This window comes from Melopsittacus undulatus, chromosome 11, assembly GCF_012275295.1.
Source record: "Melopsittacus undulatus isolate bMelUnd1 chromosome 11, bMelUnd1.mat.Z, whole genome shotgun sequence".
NCBI lineage: Eukaryota > Metazoa > Chordata > Aves > Psittaciformes > Psittaculidae > Melopsittacus > Melopsittacus undulatus.
Genome location: NC_047537.1, coordinates 21,546,528 through 21,568,167, shown reverse-complemented (window position 1 = coordinate 21,568,167; position 21,640 = coordinate 21,546,528). Strand labels below are relative to the sequence as shown.

The following is a 21,640-nucleotide window of genomic DNA, read 5'->3' as shown; positions in this document are numbered from 1 at the left end:
TGCTTAAAATCATATGATGTTAGGTACAACTTTAACAAAGCAAGCAGAAGTTTAAGATTTACATTATTCTAGTTAATCCCATAAACATGAAAATTCTTTCGTATTCCCTAAGGATTCAGGCCAGCAACCAAGAATCAACACCTCTAAAACAGTGCTACTGCAACTGGGGCATCCTGCTGAAATATGTGTGCCCATATACTTAGCATTGTGGTTTTCATACAACTCATTTTAGTTGCAGCCTTACAGAAGTTCATTATTACACACATTTTTAAAAAAGGAAATACAAAACTGCTTTTTAAATTATATAGATTGCAACAAACCCACTTACCAGTGATTCACCCATCAGTGATTTGGAAAGAACATTAGACACAATTTGCAGCTTCCCTTTAAGATGCATGCAGCAGAGCACTGCACGGAAAGATCCATCTCCCTTGGCCAGCCCCTCTCCCAGCACTGCAACACAAATCAGCAGCCATTAGCTTCATCACAGTATACATTTAATTAAACTATATACAGTTTTCCTTCATCCTTAACATGAAAATAAGGTCTGAAAAGTGGGTTGATTCATGGTTTCTTGGCAAGACAAGTCTGGGATTAAAGTATTACTTGATCTTGGCTAATATTAACTCGAAACTTGTCTCCCACCATCTAAGAAAAGCTGTACAAGCTGTACATGAGCTCAAAAAAGGCTGTCATGTTTACATGCTAAAATAGACAAAAATTAAATATGGGAAGGTTAAATTCAAATATCTGACACAGACACAAAGAACCTCCTCTTCACAGAAAGGGTAAAAAATAAATCGCAACCAACAACCTCTCAGTAACACAAACATGCTCAGGAAGATCCATTCATGCTCACAAAAAACATGCCCTGTCGTTTCCAAATATAGCTAACCTCCTCGTGGTCAATTCCTGCAACTTTAAAAGGGCTTTTATTCACTTACACTGTAAAGTGCAGGATATAGGAACGATTGTTTGAGTCCAGAAATTTACAGGCTCTGTGTAACAGAAAACTTTCCTAATGCTTTCTAGCACTGGATCAGATAGCTGCCAAACAGACACTTTCATTGACACTTCCAACAGTGAAAGGATTTAGTTCACGATATAGACGTGCTTCAGACAAGCAGGAATAACACTTAATCATATATATTACCTGTCCAGAAATGAAATGCCAGAGTGACTAAAAAGCTAGTAAGCTAAGCATGGGAGTTGAAAAGAAGGCTGGACAGTTGTTTAAGATTACAGAATTATAACATATATTACTGTTATCACAGGCAACATCAATGTCTGTGTTTATACCACTACTCATGCAGATGCAAGAAGCTCCTGTTAATGCTAACAGGAATTTTACATTCACTGTAACTTCAGGATTCCATTTGAGAATAATAAATCAAAACTCCTCACTCAACAGCCGCTCGCACCATTAACACAAAGTGCAAGAAAAAACAGTCCCACAAAACAGTTACATAAAAACAACTCAGCATCTCTTCAGAATGAAACGGTAACTAAAACCTGTCTCTAAAGCTCCTCAAAGATCAGTCTGAATTCACCACTCTGATGATACTGACCATGTTTCTAAAAATAGAGCTTACTTCCCAAATCAGAAGGAGCCGTGCCAGAAATAGCTTTAACATGTCTGACAGTTTGCTATTTTAACCTCGAAGACTGGATGTCCAATTACGATCTTTCATATCGTTAACGGCACGGGATCACCGAGCTAAAACATACAGTTGCACATAAAAACTTACACAACGCATCAACCAGTATCTTTTGGTAAAGATTTGTGGAATAATTTAATGGATTACAAAGTACCATCATTCCTTGTAAGGCTACAGGCAGCACACTGTAAAGAACTTTTATTTCTCCAGTTATTTCAAATGTACTTATGCAGGTTAAAATAAAACACTGTCATAGGTATGCAACATGTCAAGTCTTGTAAAAAGACAGAACAGCAGCTTAAATAAAACTGTCTATCTAAGAGAAAAGAGAGTATCAAGGAAGTGTGAGTATCAAGTAGTCCATGCTAGGGTTGTTTTTAACCAAGGGTTTTTCAAACATAAAACTAAAACTAAGACCCTCCAGGATCACAAATGCAGATACTCTAAATTGTCAGATGCTGGGCTACAATTGGTAACAGCACATCCTAGGGAACCCCAGCCAGCTAGTTCATACATACAGTCATAAAAATACAATGTGTGTGTATACAAAAATACACACACAAACCATTTTCACACACATACATAAATATGATATTAATAAGTTGAAAAATGTCCTCTGGTTTAGATCTGGAAAAAATATTTGCAGAACATGCTGGCATGAATTAAAGAAATTACCATTAAACCGGGTGATATTCCTTTGTTATCTGCTATATTTGAAAGTTCTTTACTTAATTGGGAAAAAAAAGCAGACATCACTGCTGCTCTTCCACCCACTTCTATGCCCATCCAGTGAGAAAAGAAAAATAGTTAACATGACAGCTTCTTTGATATCCTGATAACTGACACATATGCCAAGAGAAAGTTTCGCAGATGGATGTCACCAATCTACCCCTATGACAAACCCATCAGACCTCATCAATGAGAATCCTATTCATTAAACAGCTTTCTCCCTCCTACCTCCTTTCACCTTCATTCATCTTTCCATGTGTGTGTCTCACTTTGATTTGCCATCGCGAAAGACAGCTGTGAGGTTAGTCAGAATATTACACCCTTGGCAGAGATCAACAGTTAAAAGAAGCAGCTTAAAATACAAAAACCTCCAGACTATTTTAAGCATGATACTGATTAAGTGACATTCAGCCTTTTTAAATCTGTTGAACTTTAATTTCACACCTACAGAAGCAAGAAGCAAGTTTACTTTTCTTAGTTATATTCTGTGGGCCTTCACAAGCAGGCTGCAGAGCCACACAAATACCCCAGACTTGAGCATCAATGAAGACAAATGTATTTAAAACAACCAAGCAAGCCACAAAAAAACCCCACACACAACAAAACCCACACAAAACCAGAACAAACAATTTAAAGATCACCACTGCTAGCTCAGGAATGGCAGAACAGTGTATCAGCCTGTGTAACAAAGCTGCGGTTTGAGAAAGCTGTCTTTAAAATTCAAGAGGAGTTAAGGAACTAACAAGTGAAAGGTGAGATCTACCCACCTTCTCTTTACAAATCCAACTGATAAGCTCGGTTCCAACGCTTACCAAACTCTGCAGAGAGTTCTCAGTGAGTTTTGAGACACTTGCATTATACATGGATAACAGAACATTAGGCAGGATGGTTAATTCCATTAAAAATACCATGACTGCACAAAGCAGTGAAATATGAAAGGCTCAACTTCAATGTGTCATATGCACATTTAGAAGCTTTAATAAATACAAATCAATGTAAGTACATCATCTTTTCTCTGAATTAAGTCCCAAAATGCAAACCAACATATCAACCATGTCCCCAGGAAGACGGAACCATCAGCTATCTTTAACTTTACATGAATCCTAACACTAGCCATCCATCCTACCAAGCTGTCTATTATATGATAATATACTAAGTTATCTATTAGCCAAATACACCACTGTGCCAAAGACATGCATTTGAGTTCTGGTACTTCAATATGAGTTAGAAAATAGTAAGAGCTCTCTAAAAAAGAAGAAAAAAAAGGAGAAAAAAAAGGAGAAAAAGTCTTATGAAGCAGACACATCATTTTAACTAGGAAAAAAAAATCACTGTTAGCAAACTAACAAATCTGGGCATCAGTTTTTAAAATGCAGACAACTGAGTGCAATTTATAACACTATGTAATGAAAAAAAGAAATAAGCATACCATGCCTACAGTCTTCATCTGCTTGCCCATACTTTTTCTGAAAGGTAAAACATGAGAAGTTTAAAGATGGCATCATTCCAGTTAGCACAAACAACGACATGCTTGAATTACAAGTGTCTTAAAGCGTTTTAGAATCCATTACCTCATCTTTTCCTGGGTGCAACATGTAAAGAACAGCAGTCACATGTCAAACGTAGTATAATTAATTCTTAGAATGCTGACTTTTTCTGTTTCTCAGCAAATAGACATTTTAAGAGAGGAACACGAATGGGCAAAGTATATAGAATCATAGCATAGTTAGGGTTGGAAAGGACCTTAATATCATCTAGTTCCAACCCTCCATGTTTTATGTGTGTTTGTAGGCAGCTCACAACACCTAGGAAAAAACAGGAAAACTGAACTTTCTCTTCTGGCCACTGCAATTCTTCTTTTAAACTTGCACCAACATGATGCTGCTGAAATCTGTAGGTATTTTATTTTACTGTCCTATCAGTGGTGTTTTTAAATAATTGCTTCATTTAGTAAAACAAGGGAAAAAAACACTGAATGACTATTTTTTAGGCCTTCAAGTACCTGTAGAAACCCAAGTCTTTAAGAGGAAAGTTTTGATTACAAGCATCTTTCTAAAGCCCCTGAAGAGTTACTGCAATAATGCCACTATGATGAATATCCAGATGGGTGCCTCACAGGATTTTCCAAGGCATCAAGGTCAGAAATGTCTTAAATACTGCTCAGCACATATCTGCATATTGGCTTATGCAAATGATTTTGAGACGTCAAGTCTGTAGTAACTTCCATTAAAAAAACCAACTTTAGTTATTTCTGAACCTCTTCCCCGAGGGAGCTGTAAGAGAGGTGACCTCTCCATTTAAGAGGTTTCCCAGCTCTTGCATACTCCAATTCAGCTGTGTATTTAAAAGACTCTCACATCAGATAGGCAAGATTTATTTTAAAGCTGGCCAACCAAGGTCTTACAACTTGGCCAGACTTTTTCCACTTGGGATGAAACTGTTCATAGCCAGTACCTGAAGATTTGGGGTGGACAAAGCTCCTGTAAATCCATAATAGTATTTCCAAAACACAAAGGTAAGGAAAAACATAGGTTCATTAAGCAGGTTGTAGGTTTATTCTTAAGCACTGTATTGTCCTTTCCCTTAAGAAACTGTAAGTCTCTGATGCTTTAAAGGAAGGACAGGAATTTGGCAATGGGATCACCTATAATTCAAGGTTAAGCCTCTTACCTTACATTTAAAAATCTTTACAAAGACTCCAGTTTTCACACTTCCATTAAAACCTGCCAGAGACTAAAAGTTACATCTTTCACAAGACATGCTCTAGTCTAGCAATGGAAAGCTGGTACATGATCAAGTATTAAAAGACTAAAGTCAGGTCTGTGCAAATGGAGCTAAATTAGGCGAGAACTGGCTACCTGAATTCTGGCATTCCTTAACTTTGGTTTCTGGGTGTTTAGGTTTGCAACCTTAATTTCATGCTCTTTAAAGATAAGGTCATTGGTATGTAATTCAGCATAACTGTACAAACATAATACCCTAAACCCAGACATTTTGCCTTCCTGGAATATATTTTAAGTATTTTTCTTCATTCTTTTAGAGAACTGTGATTCACACCCAAACTACTTAGAGGTCCCAGTCCTGAAAAATAAACAGATCAAGGAAAACTACAGCCTCATATATGCTTTAGCAAGAGGGATTCGTGGCAAAACAACATGCCAATCACAGGAAAACTCTGAGTTTTATTTGAATGTTGACGGTACAAGGTGTTCGGTGTTATTTCCAGTTCACTAAATGCTGTTAAAGAGTCACACTCACAAGTTGTAAAAAGGAAGCAATTCTATACAGAAGAGTCTCGATTTTGATGCGGTCGATTTCTGCCTGGCATGCCTCCGGGAGGTGAGCTGGGGGGTACTGGCTGAGGGAAAGGAGAGCCTCTGTGCAATGCTTCACTGCCACTTCATAATCCTGCTGCTTAAGAGATTCACATGCTTGTTCACATGACTTCTCTGGTCTTCTGTCTGCCATGACTCAGGGACAGAAATCCTAGAGTGGGGGCAGAGGGGACGATAAAATGTTGGTTAGCTGTATAATGGCAGTGACAACTTGCCAACCAACTTCCATTCCCATCTCAAGGTGCTGTATCACATCCCCTTCCTTTTATGCCACTCACATTTTCTAGCCCAAGCTTTCTCACTAACTAATCTCTTCCCAGACTTTTCTCCATTGCTCCCAGCTTTCAGTTTTGATTCTATTTCAGAAGGCATTTAAACCCAGTACCGATAGAGGCTTTGGGGTCTTTGCTGACAATATGATCTTTGCTTTGAAAGTTACACAACTCATCCAAACTTTCTCCAAGCCTGCAGCCATTTACTCCAAGACACCTTTCTCTCCAAAGCACTTCTCACCTACACTAAGGGAAGGAACCACGCTCTCTGGCTGGGTTAAGCACAATGGGGACAGACAAGGATGAATGTGAAAGAACAGATTCTCAACAGGAAATTGCTTTCCTCTTCCTTCAGCTGGTTTATTTCCATTTGTGTCTGAGAAGGACCTAGGTACCCCTCACACCAACACCTTTGTGCACAACTTCTTAAATAATCTTAAAGCACTTCTTTTTAGGCAGGAAAAAACCTGAAAAGTTGTGATAAAGATCTGTATTCAAGGCAGACATTATCTGCCAATAAACAGAGACAAATGGTTATCCACAATCTAATCCACCAGTAGAAAAGCAAAGCACTTCAATAATCCCTGTCTCCATTTTCCCTTCATTGATGTATTTACATATACAATACACATCCTTAGAGACATTGTATTTTAAAGCTGACCTCTCAAAACTACATTCTTATAACTGAAAGAGGAAAAAAATGGTAGAGTTCTCATTTTCAGTTCTAGCAAGCAGCAATATTTGTGATTATACATCAACTATCACGACTGTGTCAAATAACTGTCCTTAGCCCACTTTAAAAATGCGCTGCTATAAAGTTTCTTTACACTTGACATTTTTAGGTTTTTAACCAAACTAAGAGAAAGTCAGGAAGTTAATCTGAAGGTCAAATAAATGTAATTTCCTTATATGAAAAATCCTACCTCCTCATTAACAGATGCCAGAGCCAACAGACGGTAGAAATATAAATGAGACTTGACATATTTTAGACAACATAGAAGGGAACAACGTATTCCCTTCCATTCTTAAAATCTGATTCAGTATTAATATGCAAACATAAAGGCATATTGATTTTTTCCAAGACAATTTTGATTTAAATCACCTTCCCTTTTACAACTTTTATACAGATTTCTTATGTACCACAATGTCTCTTCCCCAAAAAAGGAGGAAGACAAGCATGAACATTTTGCAGTTATCCTGATACAAATCTGTGACATATGCCTCTTCCTTAATAATGGCCTGGCAAAGTATTACCTCATTCATCCATATATTTCTTTCTCTGCTAAAAATAAACCCCTATTTTCAATCCGAATAGGAACAGGCAAGTAGGTTTTGCATTTCCATACATATGAGTAATTCATTCATGGAGTAATTCTATTAACATCAAAGATACTCAGCTGGATCACTTAAGCACATATTTTCAATTATACAAATGTTAGGTATAAAAGCTGTTTATGTAAGGATGCTTTCTAGATACAACAAAAATTACACTGATTTCCACTTGAGTAACATTTTAGGCCACAGTGAATTTTACAAATCTAGGATTTGCTTCAATAGCAATACAACAGTTAATTGATGTTTTTCTCATGTACATTCTGTTTTCCTCCTAAGGGACTGACAAGAGAGGGTTTCATGAACTCTGTTGTACTTTTGATTTCCTCACTTCCTGGCTGACATAAAACCAAAATTCCTTTGACCAGAAGTCTGAGCAGAGCTGCTGTGTGTTTATTCCCAAGGAACTGATTATACACAGATCCTATCCTAACTGACCTGGCCAGCATAACTGAAGGCATTTGGAAGTGAAGTTACGCAGTCCTCCTTTTCCAGCATGGCGCTAGGTAAAAGAAACCCATGTTACTCATCTATTGCCTTATGCTGGCTGTTTTGATAAATATTTTGATAAATATTTGATAAAAATCAAAAATTTTGATAAATATTTGAAAAATTTTGATAAATATAGTCTTTCTGAGGAGAAGCTGGATTTCACCCCCAGCAGGACTGCAAAGACCACATAATGCCTTTGGTCAACTTGAAGACTTAGAAAGCACTTCATAGGAGGTAACTGATCCTAAGCAAAAACCCGTGGATTAAGTTAAGTGGAGCCAAGGAAAGTCAGGACCAGGCTGTTTGGGTAACGGGCTAAACTGAGTCACGCTATTAGTATTTCTCAGTGTAATTACAGAAGGCACTGAAGTCACGGTGCATGGGACACAGTGATAGAGAAGGAGCCACTGCAGTCTAAATTTGGTTTGTTTTGTTTTAAATAAAATGTAATCATAACAAAGAAAACCAGTATGTGGACAACATATGGAAAATTATACACTCCAGCTCTCAGATTTAATTTCAATTGCATTTGCATCCATACATGCAGACACAAACACGCACATTTACTGCGTATTTGCACCATCCACTTCAGACTCCAATCCAGGTGCTCTGAACTGCTCCCTGGACACAGTTGGCTCTTCCTGATGGCTCTTTAAAAACCTGTGCTCCTGGTTTTGGTCCCCTGAGCTGTGCCTAAATCAGCAGCTGAGAGTAGTTTAGGTAAATGTGAATTACAAATACGTGTTCTTAAAATCTAGCTATTGTAGTGCCTGACCTACCCATGCTTAAAATCATTTCAGAACAGTTAATATTTTAATAGCGAAGGCCTATACACTTGTCAAAGGAAACCTGAGTTGTGTTTATTTTCCAAGAGATTTCAAATAGAAAACAGGAATTTCTACATCCATTCCAAGAGTAGAAGTTATTACAGATTCGAATGGAAAGCTGAAGAGTCACAAGGTCTGTGCTGTGTTCCTGAATCCCTTCACAAAACTGAGCAAATTACTTATGCACTTCACTTTTCTGTCTGTAAAATTGAGATTAAAATACTAGGCATGTAACAGAACAAATGCCAGGATTACTCATTTTCTCAAAATGGCCTGCAGAACATGCCACAAATTCCTAAATTCAAATTTGAGTAACAATTTATTCTAGTAGCAACGTTTAGTACATCTGCAAAACTTCAAGAAGAGTAAATAGGCATATTCCTACCTTAGAAACACAGGCACAATGTTGTATCAACAGAGCCTGCACTATCAGTGGCAATACAAAGCTTTGAATGCCGGCTGCCTAGAGAAGAACTCTTGATTTACACACCCAAGTGAAGTATTTAAACACAGAGCCTGTGATTTCCACCCGATATGGCAGTAAGCATCACGTTGAGTAGAGCACAGATAGAAGCTTACACAACTCTTCTTCACTAGCTAATCCACAAATCTAACCTTGGCATTACAGTTTGTACCTCAAAAAAACTCTTGCCTTTAAGTAGAAGAAAACTTGCTGGCCTTCAAAGACATTTGTGCTCAGCTTCCACAAAACATCATGTAAAAGATCTTAACTTAAGCCTTGGTGGTTTTTCTCAATGAACTATGAGGGGGTGTTTTATCCTCCCTACAACTAATGATTTTCAGGCTCAATATTCCTAATGAATATTTTGCCTTCTTTCCAAAGGGATTTTGTAAACAAACATAAAGAGAGTAACTACAATCTAATCTCCAAATAAAAGCACACATTTCCCCTGCAGAACTGCAGAGGGGGCTGGGAAAGGCAGAAGGGACAGCAGCTTGAGGAGGAAGAGCCATAAACAACGTGATCCACACAGTCATTTATTTGCAAGTAAACACTACGCCTGCTTGGTGCACAGGAGGCTGTTGAAGAACTACTCCAGTCTGATGAGTCCAACTCAAATTAAAAACCAATGTAGGAGGAGAGAACATCGTGAACTCAAATTTGAGTGTTTCACAGCAGTTTAACTCATGACTGTGCACTTTCATGCTTCACAGCTTAGAGATCTATTTTATGCAATCAAAGGGTCCATACATTAAGATAATAAGTTAAAGCATGTGATGGTTCCTAAAAAAATTTCAAACAGATGCTTTCTCAATTCACTGTAAAGCATCTAGCCAGATAACTCTCACTGTACTTCATAAACAAACAGATTAGAGGGCACAATGCTGTTCCTATTAATGTTATTGGCAAAATTCCCAATGTCTGCCAAGACAGAAGGATCAGATCCAAGGTCTTGCATGCCAAGCTGACAAACAGTAGACAAGTCAGTAAATATTTGCATATTTTAACCAGACATTAACATCTCTTATAAAGATTTATGCTAAAGCAATGATGTTCAACTTGCAGTCCTACAGTGAGACTGGTAGGAATTCACTGTCAATTGTATATACTTCAAGAGCCACATCCTGGGATTCTCCAACTGAAGCAAATGAATGAGACCTATTGCCATGGGGAACATGCAGGGGAAGAGCCTCTCCAGCTGCCTCCCATTACACTCCATAACCCTTCAAACAGTTCTGCTGTGAGAAATAAGCACCCAAACACGCCTTGCCAAAGCTATTCAGCTGTGTCCTCCTGTTAACAGCTCACTGTATTGCAGGAAAGGAGAGGAGGAGAAGGGTTTGCCCTTCCTTTGCCTAGTGCGGTCAAGCTGGCACAGGCTCAGAGAAAGCAGGGCAGGAATTCAACTCATTCTGTCCCTCTCTAAGGAAACACGTGCAGTGACCACACTGTGTTTCCTAACCCTCTGTGATTTCTCAGCCTTTCTCACAAATGGGAAGGGCTGGCCACCCAACTGGACAGAAGTTTTACACACGTAAGGAATTCTGGTAACACATGAAGCAGAAACAGCTGGTTCATCGCACCTTCCCAGCAATTCCTTGTCAGAGGCAGAAAGGGATTTCTGAGGCTGATTGCTCTGTCCTTCCCTTCAGTCAACTGATACCGAATTCCACTGAGGGCTAAAGGATCTCAAAGATGCTGCAAGTTTTATGGAACATGTGGAACAAGGCAGCTAACAGACCCAAACTTCAGTCCACCAAGGAAAGGATAAACTGTAATTCAGCCTCTCGTTGGTACCAAGGCATCCATTATCCCATCAATTACTGCCACAGAGCGAGCGCTGTGCCACAGTATCATTCATCAGTAAAAGAAATTTCTTACTTATTTTTGTGCCCATTAACGATAAAAGACATAAGCTACATTCATTAACTGCTCAATAATCCATGTAGTAGTTTCCAGGTTTCACTGGAGCTGAGTTTCTAACCTTTTTTGGCTACATACACTAGCAGTACGCACCTCACAGCGTAATTCACGTATGAAGACCTCAAAAATTTGTTGTTTCATAGTGCAGAAAAGTAATATTTGGGAAGTCAGAAAGTTGGCACAGACACAATCTCAGTGACTGATGAGTATTCTAGCTCCATCTCACTCAAAATCATCAGGAAAAGACTGACAAGATACTTAAATTTACACAGGTACAGAAAGATCTGGGTTCGTTTAATAAACTGGATGAATTACAACACATTTCGTATACTACACAATAAGAAATGTTAGCTACTGTGAACATGCCAATGTTAGACTTAGAAATGATGGTATTCAACTATTTAGACTCTGCAACCAAACTGCATTTCTCAGATCACATATTACAACACAGAATAATACATCTACCTACTGTTAAATCATATTCTACAGTTTCTCTGGCACCTCTAGTGATCCCATCTTAAAGCATGCTTGCACCTCTAGGTGTTAAGGCATTGTTTTTGTAGTACTACAAAATACCATGCAAGTAACCTCAGATTAGTAATACAAAATTAAATATCTATTTATTTGCCTTACCTATAGCAATGAAATACACTTATCTTTGCCTTCAGACAAAAAAGCATTTTACCCAAGCCTCCAGGAAGGAATAAAATACAGCTGCACAAAATACAGAAGCCACTCACACACAGAAGAAAATGCACTTCCCTAGTGTCATGACATACACATCATAAATAATCCCACACTCAGGAATCATTTAATAAAGTAAGAGTAGATAACGATAGTGCACTATACCAATGTGAAAGACTTAACAGAACAGAGGATAAGGATGGAGCATCTTTCATCCATAGGCTGCAGGAAAAAAAGTATAAAAGGTGCTTTTGCCTTTTATTTTAAGAAAAATACAATGGCATAGAAACTACACACTTATTTATTGCAATTCTGGCTGAAGTCAGTAATATTAGTTACACACAGTGCTCAGAAACGTACTGCACACCTTACAGAACAAATACAAAAGTCTCCACCCTCGAGAGAGGACAATCTAATCAGTTTTCTGAAATAACTGAATTACTCTGGTTAATGTTGTACAACTCCAGGCAAAATGACCCTACTTGAAATTCCAAAAATGATGTTAAATCTGAAATGGAGCATACAGAATGAGGAAAGCTCATTCTGAGGTTTTATTATATAGCATAACAGCGGCAACAACTTCTGATACATGGGCTCTAAGGAACGTGATATGCTTGATTTTGGAAAGGGAGAAAAAGGAATTCGGAGGTTCATGATGCCCCCTTACCATGAAACACTTAGATTATCCTTCATCATTGAAAAAACAAAGAGAACACCGTAAATTAAGGGGACAAGTGATCTCTGGCCACATAAATAGAGCCGTGAGTCTGATTCAGTAAACTTAATGGAATAAACACATCCACATTTACCAAAAAAGGAACAAGTTCCTGTGGGTGGTTTACTATTCACATAACAGCAGTAAAAAATATATCCGCAATTGAGATTAAGAGCAAATGTCTTCCACATCTGGATCCTCTGTGTTCTTTAAACCACTTAACATACATCACAGTAACGAGTCAGATTTGATTGCATGCCAGTTATGACTGCAGTAGAGGCACTTCATTAAATGATTACTAACACTATATTACCTTTACTTATCTCATTTTCATTTTGGAAATAGCAGCAGAAAGGCCAATCTATACAACCAGTGGCAGCAACACACGCGGACGAAGTGGCCATCTTTCACCCAAAGTCTGGAAAGAACTCATGACCTCAGCACTTGTAACCACTACATCCACCATGTAAGTATCCTAAATATCTTCATCACCTGCCTTTAGAATGACCCTTTTTCACATCACTGTCTGAAAACATTGCCTATCTTGATGAAACTAAGCAAAATAGATGGTAAATTAAAGTACATCATCAGTGTGATGTGTACTTCCTTTGTCTGAAAACCATCCATTACTGACAAATTAAAGATTCAGAACTACACAAAGCAAATATATACACATATTGCATTCATTACAATTAGAGTATAAATACTAGACTGCAAAGGTCAATCCTCAAGGGTTGTGTAATGACAAAAGTATCTGTGCAAGCTTATGTTGGTCCCTCTGTGTGCCTGCATTATGATATTGCCTTTCACTGTATTAGTCACATACTACATTTTCCAAGGCTACCTGGCGGAATGAGCAGGCAGAACAGAGGCTGTCTGCTTAATGGACATTGAGTTAAATACTCAGCAGAGGGCCTAAGGCCTTATTTAGTGTGTGCTACTCAAATCTGGTTCTCAAGACTGCATTTTAATGTTTTCATTAATTTCCCAATAATGCTTACAAATACTGTGACTGAGGACTTTACAAGTATTAAGAAAATACCTTTATCCTTCTGACATTATTCCCATTTTACAAAGAATTAAGACATTACAACATATACGCTTCTTAAGATTCAGATTAAGACAACTGAAAGTGATTTTTCCCCATTATGCTCTGCCCTGTACTATACAACCCTTTATGTGATCAAAGGCAAACACCCAGAGTCTGTAGAGTGACTTATGAGTACTCAGCATTTCTCTACATCACAACATGAGAGCGTTCATTAGAAATACAGAAAATGAACTGTAGCAAAGACAGGGCTTAAGTATGATTTGCCTTTTATTTGTTATTCCCTACGCCATTTCTGAAACACTTTCTAATTTATGCAAATAGTGAAAATGTATTCCAACAAACAACTGCATTAGCATTATAAAATAAATTGTATGTAGCCAGACAGTGTAGCCTCCCTTCTATTTCTAACACTAGTGTTTTTCATTCTCTTTGTTCAGTCACCCCCATCTCCACATTTACTCTACATATTCTGCATATTCTGTGAAAATCTCCATTTTGCACCTTCTGTTTAAATCCAGTCACTGCTTCCTCTGTGCTAAATGAAGGTAGAGCTGGTAGGAAAGAGGAACTGGGTGTCAGGAGCACAGGAGGGGAATTCTCTGTGTTCTCATTTTTGTCCAAAATCATACTAGGGAGGAACGTGGAAGCCCTAGCCTGCAAATTGCACAGAAATCCCATAACACAAGCTGAAGTATATTCACTGCAGGGATTAATTATCTTTTAGACTTGTACTAAATGCTAATTTGACCGACGCTGAGCAGATTTTCACAGGGTTGATAACAAGTATATCCTTGGCAGAAATATCTCACTATAGCTCAATCTCAACATTTTACAAAGCAGCTCTACAGGTCATTAGGGTTTTTTTCCCCTATTTTACTGTGAACATAAGAACACATTTTTTGCCCTGTTTTTAAGAAAGACTGGACCATGTAGGCAAAACTCTTCACTCCCCTCCACAGCACCCAAAAAGTCAGCCTGCGATAGACACCTACCATGGGAAATTTCAACCCAAATAATTAACATTTGGCAAGCAGTAACCGACTGAAATGAGGAGCATGTCATAGTAAGCATCAGGTAACATAATAATAGGTGGTGCTTCTGCCCCACCTAAAGTTCTTTTGGCTCCTTCATAGAAAATCTCCACGTAAACAGTCTTTCATAATAACCAGTTAACAGCAGCAGTCTGTATCCCATCTACCTGTACATTCTTACTGCTTTTTGAGAGTGAAGTTTCTCACACTTAACCAAGATGAGGGCGTTTTAATCGAAATATTGTCCCATGGTTACCATTTTATCCCCATAACAACATCTCCAATTACTTACATTTAAAAAAATGCATTAGAAAAGTAATTTAATCTTTGCTTCTTTTAATGAAATTTGCCAGAGAAAAACAAAGGGAAAAAATCAGCACTGCATGACCAGCAGCTCTCCGTGGAGCAGCACCAACCTGCAAGTCTCAAACTCAAAGAAGAATACAGTGTTCATATCCTAAGAGCTGTTTTAAACATCATTAATCCACAACTCTTCAAACTGTACCATACTTGTGCTGAAACTCTCTTTTAAGCACTTGACTAACAGAACATGCCCCTGCTCCTGCACATTTCACCTTCTAATGTCTAGAAGTAATTTTGACCAAAAAAAGCAAACATCATTAATCTTAAGGACTTCCACAGCCATGCAATTACCAATATTCTTTGTTGAGTCATAGGATAATGCCAAAAGTCCCTTTTGAGAAGTGCCTGCTGTATGATATATAGGTACATCTGTGTATATGCGACTAAACATGTGTCACCCCATTTTCAAAATGCCAAGTACAAAACTGTGCTCCCAAGGAATACAAAGGGGAATCAAAGAAGATTCCCAAGCGTCATTTCAATGCAAAACACATCAGGATATTTACAAATGTGTTCCAGAAGTTTAAAGGCAAAAACCATGTCATAAAGTTTTCCACAACACTCTCTGAACTTGCCATTCATACAGAGAGCACTTGACCACATTTCATTTCCTAAACTTCATCAACTTAACTAGCCACAGAGAATCAAAACTAGCAGTCCCTTACTTCCAGTCTTGTGTTCAGTTTGCTGCTCCCTCTAACACAGGTATAAATGGATTCCAGCAATAGAAGTTACTTTTAAAATTAGGAAATTATTCATCACAGCATACCCCCCTTTGGAAAACCCCATGCAGACTCTTCTTCCCCCACCAGCTAAGCAGCTCCAAAGCACACTGATTCAATGCATGCTTTCTCTTCTCAACAGGGCTATTGTAGTGATGATGAAACAGTCCTTCCTCACATGCCAAACTCTATTTTCATACAAGAACTTAAACCACTCTTGACTTACCCCAGTCCTGCAAAGCAACATGCACCTATGGCCAGGGGATCAACCAGAAGCACACAGCTTGCCACTAGTACAAATGCTCCATGTATGGATCACAGTTTGAGATGGATGGAGAGTGTGGAAAAAGCCCTAAATTCATTTTTTGAGATGCAAAATCTGAATCTCACTTTCAATCTACTCAAGAGGCAACAGCAAGTAAAAATTGTCACGCTCAGTATCAGTTACATCACATGGTTTGAAGTGCACAGTTCACAAACCGAGCACAGAACTAAGGCAGAAAGCTGCAAAACCAGGAAAATTTTCTTTCAATATACCTCAATCTTCACTGCAGCATTATAATGAACTTAAATTTATTATAGTAGTGAATAATACTGTGACTGAGTTTTTTGTTACGCATTTATACAGTGCTTAGCACAAAAGGGTCCTACCATAACAGATTTAATAACACAATCATGCCACCCACAGATACTCCAAACACATCTTTCCCAAAACCATGCCTATTATATAACTGTGCATGATATTTTTGTGTGCTGTTTTGAAAGTTCAAAGCAATAACTAACCTCCACCACTAAAAATTGCTATCTTTATTGTAAATAACCTTTGAAATTCATTTTTACATGACTGTGCTTCAAATACTTTAGCATAATAAAGCTAAGCTTGGTTTGGGGAGTTGTCTTCTAACTCTGTATTTTAATGATATTAACCCTTCTGCATCTGGATAATGCTTTTATAACATCCCCGTTTGCTCTACTCAAATGCATGAATGTGATACTATCAAGAGGCTCAATTTTTACACCTCTCCTGAGAATAGAACATGGATTCCCAAGTTCTTCTCACACAGCAAACCCTATGGGGAACACCATAACTTGTATCCAAAGCACAAGTTTCCCAGTGGCATTCACCCTACTCATTCCTTTTGAAATGAGCATTAGAGATTCAGTCACGTATTTCCAACCCCACTCAAAGAGCAGACATCAGCAGGAATGAGTAACAATCCTAGTGTGGTTAATGGCATCATTCTGACAGAACTTCGGAGGAAGAAAAGCAGTGTCTAGCTTAGCCAAACAAACATAAACAACACTACAGGCAAGCAAGATCAGTCAGTTCAAACAACAAATGTCCTACACCATTCCAAAAGTGACTGTTTTAAGACACAGCCAGTGTACGGTTACCTCAAAACCATTAGCACAAACAGCTATCATCAAAAGCATCACTTCAATAAGATTCCTACAGCACTCAGCTACAGCTTAGTGCAGATTCAGAACGTGAAACACACTTCTCTCGACGACCTCACTGTGCGTCTGTGAGAAAAGCGCAACAAATTCTAGCTCCCACAATGACAGTGGAGCAGATACAAGGCAGCTACCATGGCTGGTCCACAGCATTGGGGAATCCCATCCTCCTGGTAGGGAACTGAGTTCAGAGCAGTGAAGGAACATTGCCTGGGAACAGAAGCACACTGCCTGTCCCCAACTCCCCAGAATTATCCCAGGATAAAATGCAAACCTCACTTATAAAAATACCGATTATCTTATATTAAGTGAGAAGATATATAAACAAGAAGAATAATTTTATATGCCGCCAAAACCACTATGCTTTTCATTTGTGGCATTCTCCATTTATTATGTCCACAAAGATTTGCTAGTTTCTTGGTTTACTGAACCACTGAATATTTCCCAACAAATTAAACACTCATGCCACCTTACCAATCAGCAAGATTCTCAGAAACAGCTTGTGTGGCGCTACCTATTTCCCTCTTGCCATGGGGTCTGAAGGGCTCTGAAAGATCTCCTAAGCATATTTAAGCAGTGTTATTTTTAGTGTTTTGATGAACATTGTGATTTTGATACATAGAACCATGAAAAAACAACCCCAACCCTGTGAAATTCACAGACTGAGAGATCACTTTTAAATAACACTTGCCCTATCTACCATAAAACCAGCTCAGACGAATGCACACACTGCTGACATTTCTGTCCTTCACTTCCTGCCACTTCAAAATCCAAACTTCATACCAAACATTAGTCTATTATTCTTTTCCTTCCAATGTTTAGTCATTACAGTTCTGAGAATCATCAGCTTTCCTACTGCTTACAAACAGGGAACATCATGAAATTTATTTCCCCAAACCACATATACACCAAAGATTTGAAACATCCACCTCAGACACATCATTCCTCATGCAAGTGGTACTTCCTAACAGAAACAAATCATACAACAGTTTACAGTAACATCTCCAAAACATCTCTTTACATAAAATCACTTACAAAAACTCTTGCTACCGACTCAGCAGCACTGTGTATCTACTGCTTCTTGGAAAAGCAGCACAGTTCAGTGCTGTTAATTCTCAATTACCTCCTTGCTCAAGTACAAGTCTCCTAACAGCTGACAAAGACTCCATGCCACTTAGAAAATCTGATCGCTTGCATTCATTCAGAAGGAGGCTGGGGCCATAGGAACCACTCAAACTTTTTATATCATAAAATGGAACCCTTCAGTGTAGTAAAATTACATTTAAGAAGGAAAAAGACTGAAATCTATGATTTCTTATCTGGCTTTCCTGTAATAAGTCTGTAATTTGATATTTTGAAGGACTCTGAGAAAAGACTGTGGAAATAACCAGTGCATTTCTATTAAATTTATGACAATGAATTTGCATAGAAAATTGTGAAGAAATATTTGGATATTATGTTATAGCCACATTAAGTACCCTTTAACTTCCTCTAGCAGTGCAATAGAAATGCAACAGAGAAACAAATTCTCACCCATGGGTAATTACAATCTCCCTGCTTAAATTCCTAATCACTTCTTTTCCTACAGTAATATTCACTTTTCTGTTTTTCTCAGACATGAGTGATTGCTTCTGGTTGCAGCCTCATGTTGTAAACATCTGTGTGAAGAGAAGATGAAAGCTCAGTAAGCAAGACTGGCTTTGAATAAGGCACTTGAGTTACATATCAATACCACCATCATAAAATCATCAGAAGCTGGGCTGTTTCTGTGGAGGGATCTGACCTGGCAGACTCCTCAGTTCAGTATCTATAAAGTTATTTTCTTCCCCTAGCCCCCCCAAATAAATACCAGAAAACAAGTGTGACTTTCACAGACAAAATCTCCAGACCAAGCATTCCTTCAGGGTTTTTACTCCTTAATGTTCAGTTCAAACTCTTGTAAAAGCTCTCTTTATCAATATTCTCTTTTCTTCCTTGCTGGAACAAGAGTGACCATCACAGAAGTCTACCAAAGGGAATAAGAAATCAAACATATAGAGCACAATGTCTCTAAATATGTCATTGATATACATAAATGCAAGTGCTGACTGCTGCTGAAGGCCAAAGAAGAAATATTAAGCCAAACAAGATCAGAAACAGGAAGGCCTTCTTTGTTCTGATTATCTAACTCATAAGACTTATATTTGAAGGGGAAAAACACCACATAGTGATAATGGGATCTTGTCTTAGCATCTCAAGAAAAGCAGTGAGAAATTATGAAACAGCTATAACACACAAGCAGGACAGAAGATGGGGAATACAAAAATTACTGTTTTCTCCCTGATGATAAGCCCCCAGCACCCTTGCACCAAGAGGAATACGAGGGATCTCCTTCCAGGAAGAAGCCTTTAACAATGCCAGGAAAAACATAGGGACGGGATTCGCATTTACTAGGACTCTTGGCCTACTGATCCCACAGGCAGAGGGAACACCAGCTGTCCACCTACTCCATCCCTAAGCTAGAGCAGAATGACACCATCCTTCCCTCTTGTCCTCCCTGCCAGCTCCCACAGCTCTCCCTGGTTATTCAGGCTGTGCACAGGGGACAGGATTTAAATTATTACAAAACACTTTGCTAATTTACATTTCACTCCTGCTACCAGACCTATTGGGTACCACTGACCTCAGGAGGGAACGTCAGCAAGGTGAAAGATTCAGGGGCTTTGAACTAATAATCTGAATTGCTCCAGCAATTGCTTCTGTCATTTGTAAAATGAAAACACCTAGAATAAAGTGCAGGAGCAAATGTAAGGTGGTTGTAAACAATGAAGAAACAGAAAAGAACCACCACACTGAGAGAATACCCCACTATAATTGCAAAGGGGATTTTAGTAACAAGAATAATTGCCGACAACAGAGAAAACATTTCATCACGCTACTAAATTAACAGAGTTGGAAAACATTACTGGTAATATTGCCTCGCTCTTACACAGCCTCTTTCATCCACAGGCGTCCAGACTCCTTACAGGTTGGTAAAATTCACTATTCCTATTTTAAACTCCTTCAAAAGAAAGCATAAACAGGTGAAGTGATTTGCATCAGGCTGTCCAGATCGCTCAAGCACTAGGCCTGAATCCTACCCAGTTGGAAATATCACTTCTTCAAAGTTTCTAGACACTGCCACTTACATTTGTTGAGATGGGAATTTCTCTGGGAATAGAGCCCTCAATCAGAAGTCCTCACCACACTGCAGCCCTTCTCCTGCAACCAGATCACTCATACAGAGCCTAAAGGCCAGGAACCACTTCTCTGAGAGCAGTGAGATTTCACAAAGGGAAAGGCTCCTCCATGACAGATCAAGCAGAACTGGGACAAATTACAGATTAAGATATTGCTTCCACATCTCTCCTTCATTTTTAGTCTGCTGGGGAGAGGCCAAAAAACCTCACACCTCCTACCCCCCAAATAAAACAAGACCAAAAATCCCCCAACATAACCAGCTATGACAACCTTTCAAGTCCTAGAGCCATCACTTCAATAAGCCTCTTTCATGGAAAAATTCATCTGGCTCACTTAAAAAGGCACAGCGTGTGTGAACTAAAGGAGGGGAAATACACACACAGTACATTTCATAACTTAAAAGAACTCACAGAGATGAGGAGTGATAATAGAAATGTGACTTCAGCTAGGAAAAAATAAAGAAAGTAAGTTCTGCTTTCATAACAAATTACAAAGAGAACTCAATTCTATCAGCAATAACACAGAAAATGGTCTTTCACTTACCAATAAAGAAAAACTGTTCTGCTAATTAAAGTTCAACACAAAAACCAGCATAACTCAGCTTTCACCACTCACAATTTCTGCGCTGTCAAAGCTAAGCCTACCAAAGCCTGATCCATCTAAGAGTGAATCCCTCGGTTTGTATCCTGAGGAGGGGGAGGGAATGTGATGGTCACTTGTACACTCCCCCTCATCTCAGTTTCAACTGCATGTTCAAAATCAGCTCCTGGCTGCACAGTATCAGTGAGCTGCCCGACATCCCCAGACTGTCCCCATCAAAAAAGCTTTGCCCCCTAAAAATAGGGGGAGTTTTCATTCACCAGCTGCTATAACCCAAATGTACCAAAACAACTGAATTTTAAACACATTATTTGAAAATCTGTCCATTCTACCAATCAGCCTTGGAAATAACGCAAACTTACCAAGTACCACTTCATTTAACTTAGGGTTTTTTTCATCTCTACAAAGGATTGTGTCTTTTTTTAATATAAATAAATGGGGGGAACTATGTTATCCTTCGCCTTGTTTCAATTATATTATTTATTAAGAACAACATTAGAAGACCCCAACAATTCAAACCATCCCAACAAGACAATCCATGAAGCACTCAATTTGTCAATGGGGACATTCATTCTCAGGAGATTCATGTGTCTTACAACTGAATTCTTTCATTTCTTCAATGAAAAGTGAAATATTCTCTGTTACTTTAAAACTCCATCTCACTGTACCTCCGATAATGCACAAATCCGGTTGCCTTGTCACCTCTCACTCTTTGTCATTCACTGGAAAGCAACTTTGCAACTGTCTCCCTGCAGTTAGCTCTTCATTT

General features: G+C 38.5%; 1 protein-coding gene across 1 annotated transcript in view; it reads right to left on the bottom strand.

Annotated features, from left to right (window-relative positions):
* The window catches only part of HELZ (helicase with zinc finger), an 84,994-nt gene that overhangs the window by 62,333 nt on the left and 1,021 nt on the right, over positions 1 to 21,640 (bottom strand). The window contains exons 2-4 of the mRNA XM_034067428.1: positions 5,646 to 5,873; positions 3,817 to 3,853; positions 329 to 453 (exon numbers count right to left, since the gene is read on the bottom strand). Coding sequence (XP_033923319.1) covers positions 329 to 453; positions 3,817 to 3,853; positions 5,646 to 5,855 — 372 coding nt within the window. The 5' untranslated portion in view covers positions 5,856 to 5,873. The remainder of the gene's footprint in view (positions 1 to 328; positions 454 to 3,816; positions 3,854 to 5,645; positions 5,874 to 21,640) is intronic.